The following is a 19,170-nucleotide window of genomic DNA, read 5'->3' as shown; positions in this document are numbered from 1 at the left end:
CAAGGCATGTTTTCGAAAATCCTATGGTGCATGATCAAGATACAGCCCAGACAAGGAACATTTCCACCTTTTGCTTGCAAGCTTGACCTTGAACTTTAATGTACATACCTGGGTCATGTGCACATACTGCCCCCTTGTCATGGTGAACCTACATGGAAAGGTTTTTTTTAAATCCTAAAATACATGTTAAAGATACAGTCAGACAAGGTTTGATCGTGACGACGGGATGGATGCACTTACACAAAACTGCAATTGTGACAAATAGGTATTGCTCACCGCATGTGGGCTCATCAAATATATTCACTTAGTGTGATACATTAATGTGCTATATATAGAATATACAAAGAGAACCCCAAATATCAAATATTATTCATTTATTATAAACAATCTTAAAAACAATATTGCACAAAAAAATATCTTCCAAATATAATAATGGTCCCCAAAATGACATTTGTAGCAACATGAATGACATAGAGCTGGAAATAGGTACAATAGTTACCTATAAAATCCCCTCCTCAAAAAATCCTACTCTTTAAAGTTATGTTACAAGTCATATCTGTGTAATGTTTTGTTGCAGAAGGGTATATATAGTATTTTCCTGTGACATAAAAATAATTGCTATTTAAACATTACCAGCATTGAATAACATTTATTTTCAGACATAAAATTGAGAATTTTTTTATAATTAGCATTTTTCAAATCTGATAGAATGTGATTCTAGTCTTCTTATGAATTTCACATACTGTTGTACACACCAGCACATGGGAACTAATACTTTAAAAAGCTCCATTTGAATAGTTCAGGACAGCAATACGAGACAAGTGTCGTCTTCCAGAGAGTGTTCATGAAGGAATGAGTCTGTGTTTAAGTCATCTGCAGTGTTTATGAACTGGATGACTTTATGGCTGACTTATCCATGTACACGGGGTTATAGAGGCGGAAGATGGTGGGCACCTGTGGTGTTAATTATCTGGATGACATTACAGCTGACTTATCCATGTACACAGGGTTTGAGAGGCGGAAGATGGTGGGCACCTGTGGTGTTTATGAACTGGATGACTTTACGCCTGACTTATCCATGTACACGGGGTTTGAGAGGCGGAAGATGGTGGGCAGCATGTTGCTGATGTTGCCAAACAAGGTGTCCGAGATGCCCTGAAAAATATAAAAAGTATAAAATTTGAAATTTATATTATTTTGACACCTAAAAATTCTGCTACATAGGCTGCCAGTAACATATTGAGAACTCATCAAGTAAGCTTGTATTGGATGAATTGGAACAAGCATTTAATCTGTGTACATGTTTTAAGACATTTCATCATTAGCAACACCCTTGTCTCTATGACATTAGAAAAGAATAAAAGAACAGGACATCAAATATCGGGTAAAAGCTTCATTATGTTGATACCATTTATCTCAATTGTTTTTTCATTGTTGTTTGCACTAATTCAACAAAATTATATAAAACAGCTATCGTAGTAATGCTCTCACCAGGGGCACCAGGAACTGCACATTGCGAGACTGATGTCCGCCATATGAGGCCATCTCCATCATGAAGCCCTTTACACATTTGAACACCAGCTCCGCACGCTTCATACACCATGGGATCGTCATCTCCTGTGAAATAGTATGGGAGAAGATGTCATATGGGTGTGAATGCTATAAAGTGTCACCTTAACACAAGAACTCATTAGCAATTTCTATATAATTATGCACCTTCTATTGAGTTATTGCAATAAGATGGCAATGAAAATGTAATAATGATTATCAAATTAAATAAAATATAAATGGAAGATAAAACTTCTTTTGAGATCTTTAAATAATTTAGATACACAAGGTAATGAGTGGTACATACATGTTTTAGTAAATTTTAATACATTATATATATAACAACTGCAGTAATTTCTGGACAAGACCATTATGATAACAAATCATTTTTTTTTTTTTTTTTATTATAGAAGAACATCCATTGCATGCCAGACGAATAAGCTTCTCAGACTTGGTGCATATTTATCTGAAATATTCTAGTACACTCCCTCAGCCATGCAATGGCGTATAGAAACATTTTTTCCTTTAAACATAGGAGCTAAAAATGAAAAGCAGTTTTCATAACTGTGTCTGTAATAAATGATAATAGTGCCACACTTAATCAAAGTTCTCCTTGATAACCTAGCACTATCTCACCTCATGCATCTTGTGCGTAAGGAGGAGAGGGATAGTGAGGGTGTTGATGTCGTATCGGAAACAATTCTTGATAATGTTCCGTAGGGCGAGAATCACAGCGTGACGGGATGAGATATCCCCTCGTACTGTCTCATCTGTCACCAAGTGGAAGACGGCGTGCACCTCAGACAGGTTCGAGTGGCGTGTGATGTAAAAGTCCCCGGTCACTAGTCTACCTTTCTTCTCCTGGGGAAGCATAGTTATACACAGGTTGATTTTCTACTAATACTTGAATTTCATTAAAGCTAAGGTATAAATGATGCGATATTATCTCCTAAAAATAAGCACAATTTCGAATATATAAACAAAAATTAGGTTGCTCTTTAACCGTTTAATTTTCTCTTTTCAAGTTAGACAAATACATTTAAGGGATATAACACATCTAGCTGACCTGTGTCCCAGTCTCCCCCCCAGAGGAGCCACTTTTCAGGCTGGCACGATCCCCATCATCGCTGGTATTGGACCGCCCCCTTTTCCCGACCCCCTGTAGCTCGGACTTCATCCCTGCAAGCTGCTGATGTAGGTTGGGGAAGTGGAAATCTGTTGACCACTCACACACCCTCGCAAACTCTGCAATAGTGTCAGGTTTATATGAAAATTTCACACTTTCAAAACTTCTATAAGAGTTTTAAAATATCAATCTTCATTAAATGTTTTCTGTCAAGTAAAGTGTAAACAAATCCTCTCAGCTGGGTCTAATCTTGTATAAAGAGTGATTATCTTAAATAGGTTGTCTTAAGAATTACTCAAACAAGATTAATAAATATAGTTTTTGTGTTGAAAAATATGCTGTGTTTTATGTTCTTGCTTATTTTAATGTTTGTGTTTTTAAAACATATTAAGTTTAGCATACAATTTTAAAGCAATTAACATAATGTGAATGAAAAACATTGTTCCGCCTGCTAACTTATCTGTGGTTGCTTGTCAGAGATGGTCAAAGTAATCTATTGGATTAGAAAGCCATGAGCTCCTTCGATGGAGGAAATGTTATTCCTTTATATGTCATTTGATTGGTTGAACAACAACCAGTGTCCGGTTAATTTATCCCTGGTTAATTCATCAGTACAGCAAGTAGCCTTTTGATATAATGATAATAAAATTATATCATATTATGTTCTTTTTTAGTTTTACAGTACATTGCAATAACCAAAATCAGAAGACTTTTTCTAGTGTAGTTACATAAAACATAATTATAAACTTAATCATAATATATTGCTTTTTCTATTAAAACAGACAGCATTATGCAACATGTTGCTTACAGTTTAGTGGAGCATCTGTGGGCAACAACCTGCAATGACTGTCTGTTGGCTGCACTTTTGTGATATAATCAAATAAAAAATGTATTAAACACACCCTTTTGATGTGAGCTTTTATTAAGATATGTTTTGTCACTCAGACTTTAACAATAATATTGTCCACAAATAAAAATAATTAAATAATCTGTGCCAGTTTGTTTTTCGATCTGTTTAGGTTTAAAGGAAAAGTTTTTGATATATTAACATCATGTGAAAACGTTCATCATTTTGTTATCCATTTTGATAATTAATGTCATTTCTTTAAGTGTTTAATTGTTATTGAATTATACAGAAATCCTTTTGCCAATTTCATTCAAAATATCATAATCAGTTATCGAGCAGAAAGAAGATGACAATTGGTTTTTCATTTATTTTTTTTAGAAATGGCAATGGGGTCAGTTAAGGTCCACTTAATGATATAAAATCACACTTGTGTTATTCATGAAAATTGATATTTGAACAGAATCTGATATACTTAGATATCAATAGAGACTATGTGAGCATTATGACACAATCCATACATTTATAACTCTGAAGTCATGACTGACTGAGGTGGTAGTATTCACCGGATGACGTCTGTACACAAGTGGCAAATGATAGGTTTGAAATTAATTGATATTGTAATAATTCATATGAGACATTATTTCACAACAATTGTTAAGAAAGTTATATTTACAATGTAAAGTTACACTTGTTGGCATGATATTGCTTGAGGGTGTGGTCGTCTGTTTTGGAGGACACCAGAGAACCTGGAGAAAACCAACTTGTCCCCACAGGTAACCACTCAGGCCAGAAATCTAACCCGGGTCACCTTGTTGAGAACTGAGGGCGCTCACAACTGTACTAACAAGACATAATGTGCCCGTATGTAGTAAGAAACTATGTACAATGTGTTTTATTCTAAACATATTTTTTTTTTATCAAAAGGGCTTTAGTACTGAAATATCCAATGACATGACAACAATGCAGCAATCTAGTACATCTGACAGGAATAAAACATATAAAAGGAAAACCTTGAACAAACCTTATAGTTCATCGCTTCAAACTGGCCATTCAGAGACAAGTATTGCATGCACTCCATTTTGGCTATTGGTGTATGTGACTGAGTCAACTCATATATTGGGCCATGACATATAAATTAAGATCTTCTTTTCTCCCACCTCAGATAAGTAGATCCATTAATTTAACCATGCTAGAAATTCTTATCTTGCCCACGGGCGAAGATAAAATGCCCGTATGGAACTTCTTTTATTGGTCACCATATTGTAATTACCTCCCTTGTTGAAGACTGTCGTCTGTAGCGCATCATAGAAACATTGTCTTGTGGCAATATTTAGAACGCTAGTTAATTATTTCTCGCTTCAAATGTCACAAGAAAAAAGTTTTCACGCACCTTTCAAGAAATCATGTTTCACTCTTCTTAGAACTATTTAAAGACCGATCAGACCATTTACATACTCTGCATCACTGCGCGAATATCCATGACAACCACGAATTATCGCATATCCGTACGCAATTATTTTCACTAAGCACAAAAGAGTTCCAGCAAAAAAATACATTTTTACTTAATTTTGTTTAACTGAGGTGGGAGAAAAAGCATCTACCATAGCCACTTGTGTAAGATAGGTTCATTCCGACCCTCGCGCAGGGTGTTTTGCGGAAACTCGGTAAACCTCGTTTCCGCAAAACACCCTACGCTCGGATCAGAATAAACCTATCTTACACTCTCGGCCATGGAAGATACTTATAATCTAAGTTTAGTTTAAACCGATTTAATTTAGCAAATATAAGCAAGATTTCAATATAAATACTAGGGATGCAAAAATATTCCATTGAATGTTTGGTATTTGAATGTTAAAATCGGTATTTGAATATTTGCTTATCTTTTAAAAAAAAAGATAAAATAAACCTTGCATCTGCAGTTGTGTTGTTAAGTTTAAAATTATATTGTCTTGTTTCTACAACAATAAGCACCTAATGCCAGAGGCGTTAACGAGATGACAATAAAGTGAATGCGAGTCATAATGTCTGATGGACCGATCGTAGAGTTCTATAAACAGTCCCAACAATTGTAAAATAACTGGCTTTTAAAAAGTGACATTAAACAAGTTTAATTAGTTTTCGGTACTTTTAAATGACCATGCCAATTAAGAATTTAAGGAATCGGCCTTCACACCCACTTGTCACTTTGCCTGCCAATTAAGCTGCTCAAATCAGCGATTTATATAATATGCTGAAACTAAGTTCTTCATTCACTCTTCATTCCTTGAGAATATCTGTTCGCAAAACATTCTAAGTTTAACTTATTAGATTAATATTTTTTTACAATGTTAAAGATGCCAGCCACATCTGAAGTATGGAATTATTTCACGTCCTCTGTTGACAAGAAATCTGTCACGTGCATACTATGCAGCCTGACCTTGTTGATATGGGAACGACAAGTAATCTCTATGATCACATGAAGGATAAGCATTTAAGTTCTCAAAGTGAAAGTAACAAACAGCAATCAATGAAAAACTTTAACGTGTCCGGTCTAAAAAATGATTTTTGTTCCGAGGAAATTACAAAGAAAGTGATGAATTTGTGGTAAACAATAACCTGCCCATTATCATTATGGAGTCACAGGGTTTCCGTGACCTAATGGCGTATGTTGCTCCCAGTTACTCTGTACCATGTCGAACTACAATTTGCTCCAGAACGACTAAAAAAGGGCGCCCTTGCTGACAGCCTGGAGTCCATCCAAAGTACCTCTATAACAACCGACACATGGACGTCCAACACAACAGACAGCTACATCACAGTGACTGAGCATCATGTAACCGCAGACTGGGAGATTGAATCCAATGTGCTCATAACCTACGAGATGCCTGAGCATCACACCGGAGAAAATGTGGTCAGGCGTCCGAGTTTGGTATCTCGGATGGTATTAATACATGTGTGCATGACAACGCCAGCAACATGGAGCACGCGGACTGATTGTGACAGCCTTTAGTGCTTCAGTCACACATTGCAGCTGACTATCAAGCCAGAACTTGCTCTCCCGGATGTCAACTGGGTCGTCTCCAGATGTTGTTAGCTGGTCGGGCACATCAAACACTCAACTACATTGACAGCAGAGATGCCCATGCGCCAAGCTACTTTGAAGGTGGCCAAACAAGAGCTGGTACAGGATGTTGCAACTCGGTGGAACAGCACGCATGCCATGCTTGCCAGTGTGAACAAGCACCGCCGCGTGCTGTCCGACCTCATGTTGGACACTCGGGTGATTTTGAAGGGGGCCAGCATCAGTTGTTGAAAGATGGCATCTCTGAGGTGAGCAAGGTACTCAGTCATTTGACTGAGAATACTTCGTTCATGTCAATGGAGAAGAACGTGTCCTGCAGTGAAATATCTCCCATCGTGACCTGTCTTCTCGACAACACACTCAGTGCATGCGAGTCTGATTCTCCTGTTGTCAAGGAAGTGAAGGGCGTTATTGCTGTTGGACCCCTGATAAAAGGACCTGGACTTCCTGTCAACGGAACAGTGACGGCACATGGAAGACACTCAAGAGCAGATTAGACTTTAAATGTTCCACTTCGACTGCCAGCCCTGACATGAGCCCACTAATACCCTCCAAACAAAGCCTATCTTAGCTTTATGGTTTCAAAGATGACCAAGATGGATGACAACGTGCTGGGTCGGTACCGGCATGAACCTTCCACGAGGAGGCCACTCCATTTTCATGGTGGAAAAAGAATAAGGGACGCTTTCCTCAAGTTGCAAATGTTGCTCGCCAACTCCCTGGGATCCCAGCGACATCTGCGCCATAAGAAATAATTTTCTCCTGCAATGGACTCAATGTTCAGAAACAGACTGTAATGCAATCTTGTTGATAACATTATATTTCTGAATAAGAACCAGGCCATCATATGTGATAATGATGATGATATTGATGAGTGATTTCACTGAATTATATGTATAAGTTATGTGCTTGTTATTTGCTAGATATGTTTTTCATATAACAATGTAATGTTTGTTTTTTAAATGTAACTGAATATCATAGCATTTTACAATGTATTTCCTGTATTGTTGTACAATAGATGAGTCGAAATCCAAATATTTTGTTTTATTTTCAAATCTCAAACATCATCAGCATTATATATGCTCATATTTAGTGGTATTAGTAAATATCAATTGTGCACTTCTAGGGTCAGATAACGTTGAAAATATTCAACATGCTGCAATGATTTCTTGAATTCCGATAACACTGGAAACATTCCACATATACTGACAAGAAAAAAGTTGATGCATAGCATCAAGTCGGCGCAATGAAATTAGAAGGAAAAGTGCATGCAGATAACCAAAAATAGTTATTATTTCAATGATAATATTTTTTTTATTTTGGGTGTACATATGCTCGAAGGACATTATGGTTAATAATATTGTTACAATAGTTTAAGCCCGGAATTATAGATATTCTTTTTTTTCCCAAGCTAATCCTCCGGTTAAAACTAAATTAAAACAAAATAATATATGCCTTTCTTCAGAAGAAATAGAGCCAATGGTCTAATACATTATTTGTACCGGCATGTTATGTGAATTCCTTGCTTTATATTTTGTGCAAGTTTTTTTAACACATTTCACTCATATGAGTATATCGAACGGGGATAAAATACTATACATCAAGAGGGAATTATCTGGAGTTCATTCTTTCGAATGACATTTTCAAAACAAACAATTAAGCTCAAGGGTAATTTTTCAAAACTCGGCATTTTTGCTGTCACCAAGGGAGATTACTGCCTCGGAGGTTTACAAACATAAAGGATATTGCAATAGTACCGTGTAACCTTCATCTATTTGGGCGGAAGTTGATATCAATCGGAACACCTCGGCCTGTATCTATCTGGGAGATGGCCGAGTTGTTATGATGGCGTTGGTATTTAAGATCAAAATTTTCAAAATGATAAGCAGGGCTATTATAATTTAAGGTTTCATTATCAATTAAAGTGTAAAGTTTTATAAAACATACTAAACTTCATATTTTATCATGCAAAGTGGAAACTATTAAAAGCATTGTTCTGCAATTTATGAACTAGTCCGTTAGTTGGAATATTTCTAAAGTAATATCAAATAATATCAATAATAAGGGACTCGTGGTTAATAGCAAAAAATAACAGTTTACTATAACTTTAATTTTTGTTATCAAATATTTGATCAAAAGAATTACCAAATACTCAAATATCGATTTTGCCATTCATTTGCATTGCGTTGGCAGTTGAGGCAGTCATTACTATTGAAGTAATTATCGTACAAAATAAATTATGTTTTAAATACAGATGATTGAATGTGAGACTTCAAATGCAATTTCCTATATTAAAGAATTTTTTTTTTTAAGGAACTGATTCAACTTATTAAAGTAGAATAAATTACAATACAAGAAAAAAAGAAGAGAAAGAGAGGCAAGGCAAAATGTGTGAGAGTGTGGGTTGGAGTAGTCTTTCACTGGCTTTCAAATCTTTTGACATGTAAATAAATCAATGAACTGCATCAAACGTAATACTATTTTTCTCTTCTGTCTGGGTGTCATAACCATATAGTAAAGAACAGAGGGTTACCTAAGTCGGAGACTAAACAGTAGTGAGCATATACTGCCTTTGTTCAGTTACGTTAAGAGAGGACAAATGAAAAGGAATTTTAAGTCTTCCAACCAGATTTGATTTAAAGCAAGTGCATAGAAACCAGCCAAGTAAAACCAGTCAAGTAACTTAACGTCCACTTTCATTTTGTCTTTTATCCAGTTGGTCTTTTTCATATTGTGTTCATGTATTCCACATAGCATCTGCACACCCTGCAGAGACTGCTTATCAAGTCGATGATAAAGACATTTCATTATATTAACTCTGGACCAGCCTTTATCTCTGATGTAGTTAATATATGAGCAGGAAAACTGCAATCATCAGAAAGAAAAATACCTAGATGTTTGTGAGATTCAACAGAAGGTAGAGCTGTGTCGAACATGTACACTGGTGCATGAATGGGTTTATTTCTTTTCCATATTTGACCATTGATTCAGATTGTGTAGGATTGAGCTTAACAAGCCATCTGTCAGCCCAGAGAGATATTTTATTAATGTCTGTCTGTAGTTTTAGTGTTGCAGTCTGAGGAGAGTCGACAATAACAAAAAGACTCGTCTATAAAAAGGTTTACAATTCGAGTCTACCTCCTTAAGAATATCATTAATGTATACAAGGAACAAAAGAGGACCTAGAGTTGATCCCTGTGGAGCTCCTGGAATTACAACGGGATAAAACCTATTGGCTCAGTAGTTGGAAAACCAAGACAATAAATGACCATACAGTCCTGCATGTTCGAGTTTGTTCAGTAGACCGTGATGCCAAACTTTATCAAATGCTTTACTTATAAGACAACACTTACTTCAAGACTGTTGTCAAGAGCTTGACAAAATCTATTATCTGACATAAAACAGGTAAATAAGTGTGAATCACAATGAAAAATGAATACATGATTAAATATAATTTTTTCAAATACCTTTTCCATTGTATTCAGAAGAGGGATTGGGTGAAAGTATGAAGGATTTGAAGGATCACCTATTTTGAAGTTGGCGCAGACATTTGGGTATTTCCATTCTGATGGTATAACAGAAGAAATAAGCGAAACATTGAACAATTCACATAAAAGTTGGCTTAGATGAACAGAAGCTTTACATAGTGTCGATTATTAAGGCCATCTGCGCCCGTTGCTTTACCTGTCGAGATGCAATTTATTGCATCCTCATCCTTAAATGGAAGAATAAGTATGGATTTTAATTTTTCATTTTAAGTATGGCTGCATGCACCTTGATGTTGCCGGAGTGATATCTTAAAGTCTCCCACCAGTCCCTGAACCGAGCTCACTGGAATTGAGTTTTGAAGTATGTTTGTCAAAGTTAAGTGATTGAGAAATACAAACCAGAGCAACTACTTCATTTCACAAGCCACGTAACCTAGTCCAAGATTATTTGAGAGTTTAGCTTTTCTAAAAGCCTGTTTCCGCTGTCGGATTTTTAATTTAATGTCAACGATTATCCAAGGAGGATCAAGAAGATAAATATTCACTACCTTGCTTGGAATACAGCAGCCAGAATTATCAGAAATTGTTCAAGTAAGATTGGAGGTAAATATGTCTATTTTCAGCATTCTTAATAGTTGTCCAATCTGTATCCGAAAGTGTCTGTCGTATATTGATCGTAGTTGCCATTTTCATATTTCCATTTTTTATGACGAGAGACCTTCTGAAAATTGCTAATACAGGACAATGGAAGCAAATGTTTTGCTCAAGAAAAAGCTCACCAACACCACTATGGACTAGATAGTTTGAATTAGAAGCAAATAATAGATCTATAATTGAGGATGAATGCTCAGTAAAATGTGTTGGGTCAGAGATACATTGCTGAAGTCCAAACTGCTGTGATAGAGAATGAATATTTTCCACTAGAATGTTAAGATTGAAATCACCTGTTCCAATAATATCACCAATACCACTTTCTCTCACCAGGCCTATTGAGTCTTCAATGAGGTTTTAGTAGTTGTTACCTGAACCAGGAGGGCCATAGACGACACCAAGTAGAACACGTTTAGTAGTGCAGATCTTTATTTCCAACCAAAGACACTCATATCATTTCTCTCCAAATCATTTCTTCAAAAACTACCATTTCCTCATCAAATCTGTGTTATTTCAGCTTTAAAACAATTGCATTGTCCAAGGCTCGACACAAATGGTAACCAGAGTCAAGTGACCTGAGAAAAACAATTTTCTGACAGAATTATCACAGCGAAAATTGGCTAGGGAACTGCCAGGTCACCCCAAAAAATCCCTTGCCACTGCGGTAATTTAACAAAATTTTGCTGTAAAAAAACATAATAAATACAAACTTTGCTATACCTATAAATAACCTATCTCTTTATGTATATAGCAGATGAGCACAACTAGTGTGACATCATTGAATGTATTAAAGTCTGGTCTCAAACCTCTCTCTACAGTATTTGGTTAATTAAATACATTGTACATACAGAGAAGCAAGTCTCAGCTAATAACACCAGATTATCTGATGTGTTTGAAAAGTGTCAGCGATCAATGAATAATGACATTATTGTTAATAAAATCCGCACAAAATAACATACCAGTTTCTTATTTTAGACTGACCGAGAATTCAGTGACACATTTTCATGATCTGAATTCTGTTATTAATTTGCAGTGTGGAGATTCCTAAGCTTTGCTTCAGAGCAATTCCCCCAATAAAAAAAACTTGATGAGAAAAAGCTTCAAAATACCTATTTATTGCTTCTAAATTTATTCTAAAACAATAATAATCAGGCCCTGCATAGTCTTATTAGAAGTTTTTTATTTCAGGATAATAATTGTGGACAATCTGCATTACGGTGTCATATGACTTTCCATCCCATTACATCCAGTGAATCATCTTTTTCTGAAAATTTCATGATTGCAACATGTGATAACTTCCTGCACCATTTATAGCAAGTATAACATAAACTCATACATTATGCTGATGCCATATAGGGAGTGTTACACAATAACCTCTCTCAATGGAAGGGATATTTCTCTAACCCAGACAGGCCTCAAGACTGTGTCAATATCTTGTCTTATATTATCTGTATCACATCAATAAAGCAGGCTCTGCAACGGTATAATTGTCTACATCAGAAATTGAGAAAGCTACTAGAGCTTTAAGCTTCAAAAATATATCGCATAATGTTTCTATAAAAGGCTTCAGAAAACATGACAAAATGTCACCGAGACTGATTAATTTGTAAAAGGTATTAACTTTAAGCATGTTCTAAGCAATCTTCTAGGAAGCTTATGCAAATGTAAACCATTCAAAATTTATTGTAATGCTAAATGCCAACATGGATTATTTTTGTTTTAGTTTCCATAAATATATGGCCAGTTACTGAGCTGTTTCTTATCCCACCTATGTTTAAACTACAGCATTTCACTCTTTTTCTAACTTTTTTTAAACTCTCTATAAACTACTCACTGGGATGAATCTCTTTAAATCCTATTAGTGGTCGACATATTATTTTGTCAAATAAGAGGTAGTATTTCTCAAGTTTTCCAATACATTTATTTAAGGAAATCAGCAGTCAGCCATCATTGATCTTAATCAGGTAAGAGGTAGATATTAACAGTTTCAGGCCCAGTCAGTTGGTAGCAAAATATTATGTAGACCACTAAAAATTCAAAGGTTGTTATGCAGCTGTGTGGCATCGAATCATTTATTTTTGTAAGTATTTACTAACAATCTTTAAGCATTACTCAGATCAGAAACTAGCAAATCCACAAACAGAAACATGCTTTCAGCAATTTTGTGGATGGCAGCCAATTTGAAAAAAAAAATGACTTTTAAAAACTTGGCTCCTTCAATGCAATGTTAATGTGTTTATAGATAGATATGCAAGACCGAAATCCACACTCAGTGTGTAGAAACAAGAATGAGATCACCATCTTTCTTCGTGACATTTTTTTGTTGAGATGACCTTATAAATGACCCTCCTCACACCTATAAAATCCCATTAAGAAAGGGTGAAAGTGGTCTGTGATTCATATCTGCCTCTCACCCAAGAAGTGTGTCAGTGCTTAGGGGTACATTTTCCTGGCCGCTCATAATAAACACTCATACTAGTTTCTACTCAGAAAATGAGTGGTGGGTTATATCCTAAGAGTGTGTTACCTTTCTTGATGCCGGTGTAGGAGTTGACGCGGTTGTCCACCAGGAGAATGATCCCATTCAGGTTGTTGGAGTACAGGGACATGGCTGTCTGCAAGCGCTGAGGCTGGGCCATTGTCACACCTCTGTAAGGCACATGGAACACACAACATGACAGGGGATTGTGCGGATGAAAACATTGGTATTATGGACTAATTTCGTACCAAGAACAGAGTTCCAACAGTAGTATTGCATTAAATCATTACTCAGCATGATTCAATTTGCACATAAAATACCTGTATCTTTTGTAAGGTTGTGAAATTAGGGGAATGCAATTAATTGACACAATAACACTGCACTATTCTATGTAACATCTGGCAGCTATTTTAATGACAGGCAGTGAATGATGACTGTTTCTGCTCTATTTCTAATCTTCAGCATCTTTTGTACCACCATCATGTATTTTATTCTACCTTTTGATATCAACTGAGAAGGAAATGATACAACAAATCTTTTAACTCAAGATTTGTGTTTAACCCAACTGTCTGTATGTAGGGTAACTGCTGATTCAATGCAAAATATTCAAAATATTGAACTGCTTCACTATTCTGTATTCAATGGTAGAAAAAATCATCTGCATTGTTCATATTCTGATTTTATTCAGAAAATTTCCAAAATAAACTGTGCATGAAAATCTGTAAGTAATGATGTAACAAACCCCATATTTCTTGATTAAAAGCTGGTGATGACAAGTTTTCAACTAATTTATTTAAGTGACAGCTGCAAGCTGATATCGATCACCATAATTTTCAATCTGTTTTCTTTACCAGTACTATCGTTTGATAAGTCACAAGAATGTTCCCCCAGTTAAGAGTGAACTCATAAACCCCAGGATTACCGGTATTTCATTTTAATTGCTGATTTACTTTCTGAATTATTAAGAATGAAATATTATGTAGTCATTTGTATATTTTCATAAAATTAATATGTTTAAACCAACCTTTGGACTACAGATGGACACCAACACCAACTGACCAATTTGCCATAAACACAAGAGGTAAACAATTCAATACCTTCAGCTAATATCATGGAGAACCTGTTTCTATCTATGAAAGTTCTTAACTTACATTGATTGAATACTATTTAAGTGCAATAGAGTGGGTTTAGTTTTAATAGCATATTAATATGGCTCCCTCATTTTCGAATGGGTTGATTACCGGTACTTACCATACTGTAATATATCATACTGAAAATGAGAATTGTGTCAAAAGGACACAGATCCCCCACTTGCCTGACATGACACTAGTTCGAATATATATCCAACCAAAGTGAGTCAATCCATAGAAATCTGTGACATTGTATTTGCAAATAAAATAGTTCGAAGATGCCAATTTTTGGTAATTCAAGGGCCATAACTCTCTCCTTACTATGTGCAGCTACAAATGAAACCCCTCATGCACAACTTCATCAACTTAACCATTTCCCCTAAGGCCTAAAAAAAAATTGTTTGGTTAGGGTTACATCCTTTTCAAAAATAGGTAGGGTAGGTAGTTTTTTTTTTATTCTTTTTTTTTATTAGGCTTTATATATGAATGTCATTTTCATCATTGGAGAATGGTGTTAAAGTTATCTTCTAAATATGCATTTAAGGTTTTAAACTACACATTGAAAAGCCAAAAAAAAAAAGCCAAAAAAAAATATATATTTTTTTTTAGTTTTTCAAATTTTAACTATAAAAATGGTAGGGTCGGCGCCTATTCCGTAGGTAGGTTCGGGTAACCCGAACCAAATGCAAAGGTCAAATAGTTTTTGAGATTTGAATGACAAAAGTTTGCCTACTACTTATGGACGGAATCATGGACGGATGCACACACAGACAAGGGCAAATCTATATGCCATCCCCGCCAGTAAGTGTAGGCATAAAAAGATGCTTAGTGCTTTTTGGTGAAATATCACAGCTGTTATTTTCCTTACTGTTTCACATCTAAGTTCGCATATGTTTTGTAAGAGTATCATAGGGTTCACTATGTTAAGTTGAATAAGTTGAATATTTCTTCACTGAAATGACATCACGCGATTTCCCAATTAATTCTCACTTATTGGACATTTATCTTAAGTATAAAAGAAACAGCAAATTTGTAGATATTTTTGGTGTAAGATCATTTTTATTTCACTATGATCAAATAAATTAATTATTTCACTTGTGGCTGCTCATAAAATATTGCTTTCTGTGATCACTCAGAGAAATAAATTTCGATGTTACCCCAAAATTCAACAAATATTGTTTGATAATATTACTGATATACAACAGTGATACACATCTGTTGTTTGTCCTTTAAAAGACTCACGATAACATACTGAAAACTCAGAAGTGGTGTTACAAGAGTCATTTAATATAACAACTGTCAAAGGTCAAAATCTGCTTTCACTCAATTACTGAAGAACACTTGGGTCAAGGATCCTCAAACTTGGTAGTAGGTCACCAACACCCAACTATTTTGAGGTCAGTGTGTCAAATGTCAAGGATGTGGCGACTAAGAGCTGAAAATCTGTTTCTGATTAGTGACTGAATAATGCTCAGGCCCAGGAACCTCAAACTTGGTATGGTGGTTAGTAATGAACAGCAGATGCACCCAAACAAAGTTGAGGTCTGTGGGTCAAAGGTCAAGGTAATTTTTTAACCTGAAAACCTTTTTACGATCCATAACTGAAGAATATGTGTCCCAAATGAAGAATGCTGGGCCGTACTGACCTCAATCGTAGTATGCAAGTTGGTCATCACCAGTAGATTACCTTGTTGACTTTGAGGTCAGTGAGTCGAAGACCAAGGTGACCTCAGCTAAAAATGTTTCCAATAAAAAAACTGCAGAATGCTTGGTTCCAGGGAACTCAAACTTGATATGCAGGTTGGTCATAACCAGCACCCTACCTTTTTTCAGGTCAGTGGGACAAAGGTCAAGGTGATGGAGACTTTTAGCTGAAAATCCATTTCCGTTTAATAACAGAAGATTGCTCGAGCAGGTCTCTCAAACTTGGTAGGCAGGTTTGTCAAGACCAGCTCATGACCCTTATTGATATTGAAATTAGAAGGCAAAGGTGGTTATGAACATGTGTTAGATACTGATGGCTATCTGTCCATACAGGCCCAAATACTACTATCTGTCCAATGTTTCAGAGGCATTTGTCACGTTCCTGTGACAGTCCTTGTTCCTACTATATTCAATGGAAGTTTTATAATCATTTAAATCTGTGTTAGCTTATTTTTCACAATAAAAGTAAGAGTAACACCAATACTTGAAGTGCATAGTAACAACCATTGAAATCATATATCATATGTATTTCTAGCCAATTATCTAAGTGGAAAAAAACATTCTAACACAGATCTCAAATTTGACATGATGGGAGAGGGGAAAGTGTTTCTTTTTGAACAAGCACAATAAGAAACTAGAAGCGAAGAAATGCGACGAAACCAGGTTTTTAATATGGGCTATCAGAAATTAAAATAAGCCAATTAATTTCTTGTATGAATTAGGAAAAAATAGTAGTCTTTTTCTCCCACCTCAGATAAGTAGATCCAATAATTTAACCATGCTAGATATTCTTTTCTTGCATACCGGACGTGTGTTTCCGGTCATGTGACCAGTGCTGGAAAAAACCATCTTACATACCCCATGTAAGATGAGTCACGGGCAACAATGCGCCACTTCTTATTTCATTTATTGTATGGTTTATGAACAATATATTATGCCATTTCAATAAAGCGCAATCAAATATAGATGTTTGCAAGACTTTTAATTAAAATTGAACATAAATAATCGTTAAAAAACGCTATTTTTAGTTATTCAAACTGCGCTCTATGACGTCGGTAAACAATGTCGCACGCGCTTTTTGGTGTAATTGTATAAATTTCGTTTTCTACGTCATTTTTTCCCCAAATTGATAAATTTAGATATGACAGAAAAAATATCAATCATGTTTTTCCGGTCCGGATCGAAAAATCTGACCCTCGGGCTCGCTGTGTGGCCGGTAACTCGGCAAGCCTGGTTACCGGCCTACGCACGTGCCCTCAGGTCGGATTTTTCTATCCGTACCGGAAACACATGATAGATACTTATAATCTTGCCCACGGGCGAAGATAAAATGCCCGTATGGAACTCCTTTTTAACGGTCGTCACATTATAATTACCTCCCTTGTTGAAGACTGTTGCATCATGGAAACCTTGTCTTGTGGCAATATTTAGAACGCTAATTAATTATTTCTCGCTTCAAATGTCACTATAAAACAGTTTTCATGCACATTTCAAGAAATAATGCGTCACTCTCCTCCGAACTATTTAAAGATCGAATTGACTGTTAACATAACCCAAATCACTGCGCGCATATCCATGACAACCACGTGCTATCGCATATCCACACGCAATTATTTTCACTAAGCACAAAAGAGTTCCAGCAAAAAATTCATTTTTACTTAATTTTGTTTAACTGAGAAAAAGCATTTACCATAGCCGCTCGTGTAAGATAGTTTCATCCCAACCCTCGCGCAGGGTGTTTTGCGGAAACTCGGTAAACCTTACGCTCAAGTCAGAATGAACCTATCTTACACTTTCGGCCATGGAAGATACTTATAATCTTTACTTTTTATCAAAAAAAGCGAAGTATCCCATGTGTTTAGTTTCCATCAATTCTAACTAAAGCTGTTGGGCAAAAACCATTTTTCTAATTTAAGTAACAGTGACTTTGAACCCAACCCCCTCAAAAGCAATCCCAAACTACACACCAACATTCATCACTATCCATTAACTATCCAGTAAGATATTTGGCAGAAACCAATTTTTAGTAACAGTGACCTTGACCTTGATCCTACTCCCTTCAAAGCAATCCCGACTTAGCTCTTCACATAATCTTATACATACAATCTTTCATTACTATCATTAATGCAAGCTTAAGTTTTTGGGCGTCAAACATTGGTTTCCCCATGACCATTTCTCCTAGCAGTAATACATTTTGACAGCAACGTCACATTAAGCACCTACCCAACAGTATGAGGTTTGTGGCGACACAGGTCCATGGCACTGGTACATAACAGGCGAAGATTGTGGGTTGTCTTCATCTGGGCACCTAGGTAAGGACACAAACACATTGTTTCAGTTGTATATGATTTTTTGGCAATCCTCTCTCGTATTCTTATGAAATTCATGAAACTAATTTTCTTTTCCAAAAGCAAATAAGTTCTTCACAAGTTGAATCACATGTAATAAATGCAACAAAAAGATCCCATTTCTTAACAATACCAAGTATGATAGTGAAGCTCTCCTCCACACGTGTCTGTGCTGTGCGTTCCTCCATCCCTGCCTCCACTAGGTTGCTTGTCATAGCTCGCACGCGCTGCCTGGAGGATACAAGGCAGAATAGGGAACACAGATGGTACTTAGCTTTATGAACAAGAAGTATATACAGGTTTTATATCAGTAAAGGAAGCCTCTAAACTTTTGAGGTTTGTATTATTTTTATTTTTCATTTAGAATCTGCCATTCAATATAATTAGGAACAAAACACAGTCTGCTTTAGGATAAAGGCACTAATACTTGAAATCAAGACATAAGACTAACTTTGACACGGATGAGCAATTAAAATTCATTATAAAAATCATTAAAATCCTTTGAATACATATACGTGGGTGTTCCTATTCCCTTGGAGTCCTCGTGGACCTTCATAACCCAGTCTCGATACTCGCGTCTCTGTATTTCTTGCTGTCTGCTCAGCTCCGACGCCCATTTGGACTCCATCATTTGCGTTAGCTCAAAGTTTTGCTGGGCCAGCTGGTTCACTTGCTCGTCTGTAAATGACGTTCCCACACGGCTCAGTGCTGTCTTCATCTCCTCTTGCTGTCTGAAAATAAAATAATAGGTGGAATATAGACAGTAAAATTGACACAAGCTGCTGGGA

General features: G+C 36.0%; 1 protein-coding gene across 3 annotated transcripts in view; it reads right to left on the bottom strand.

The window, feature by feature from the left end:
* Nucleotides 1-359: 359 nt before the first annotated feature.
* The window catches only part of LOC128218201 (protein C12orf4 homolog), a 29,071-nt gene continuing 10,260 nt past the window's right edge, over nt 360-19,170 (bottom strand). For 2 of the 3 annotated variants that reach the window (XM_052925810.1, XM_052925803.1), the window contains 8 exons: nt 18,892-19,113; nt 18,516-18,613; nt 18,258-18,342; nt 13,249-13,370; nt 2,615-2,793; nt 2,185-2,409; nt 1,492-1,617; nt 360-1,155 (listed from right to left, as the gene is read on the bottom strand). In XM_052925810.1, coding sequence (XP_052781770.1) covers nt 1,045-1,155; nt 1,492-1,617; nt 2,185-2,409; nt 2,615-2,793; nt 13,249-13,370; nt 18,258-18,342; nt 18,516-18,613; nt 18,892-19,113 — 1,168 coding nt within the window. In that variant the 3' untranslated portion in view covers nt 360-1,044. The remainder of the gene's footprint in view (nt 1,156-1,491; nt 1,618-2,184; nt 2,410-2,614; nt 2,794-13,248; nt 13,371-18,257; nt 18,343-18,515; nt 18,614-18,891; nt 19,114-19,170) is intronic. The other variant, XM_052925820.1, reaches the window with a different exon arrangement.

Source organism: Mya arenaria, chromosome 2 (genome assembly GCF_026914265.1).
Source record: "Mya arenaria isolate MELC-2E11 chromosome 2, ASM2691426v1".
NCBI lineage: Eukaryota > Metazoa > Mollusca > Bivalvia > Myida > Myidae > Mya > Mya arenaria.
The sequence above is the reverse complement of the archived record's forward strand: the minus strand, read 5'-3'. Positions and strand labels throughout refer to the sequence as shown.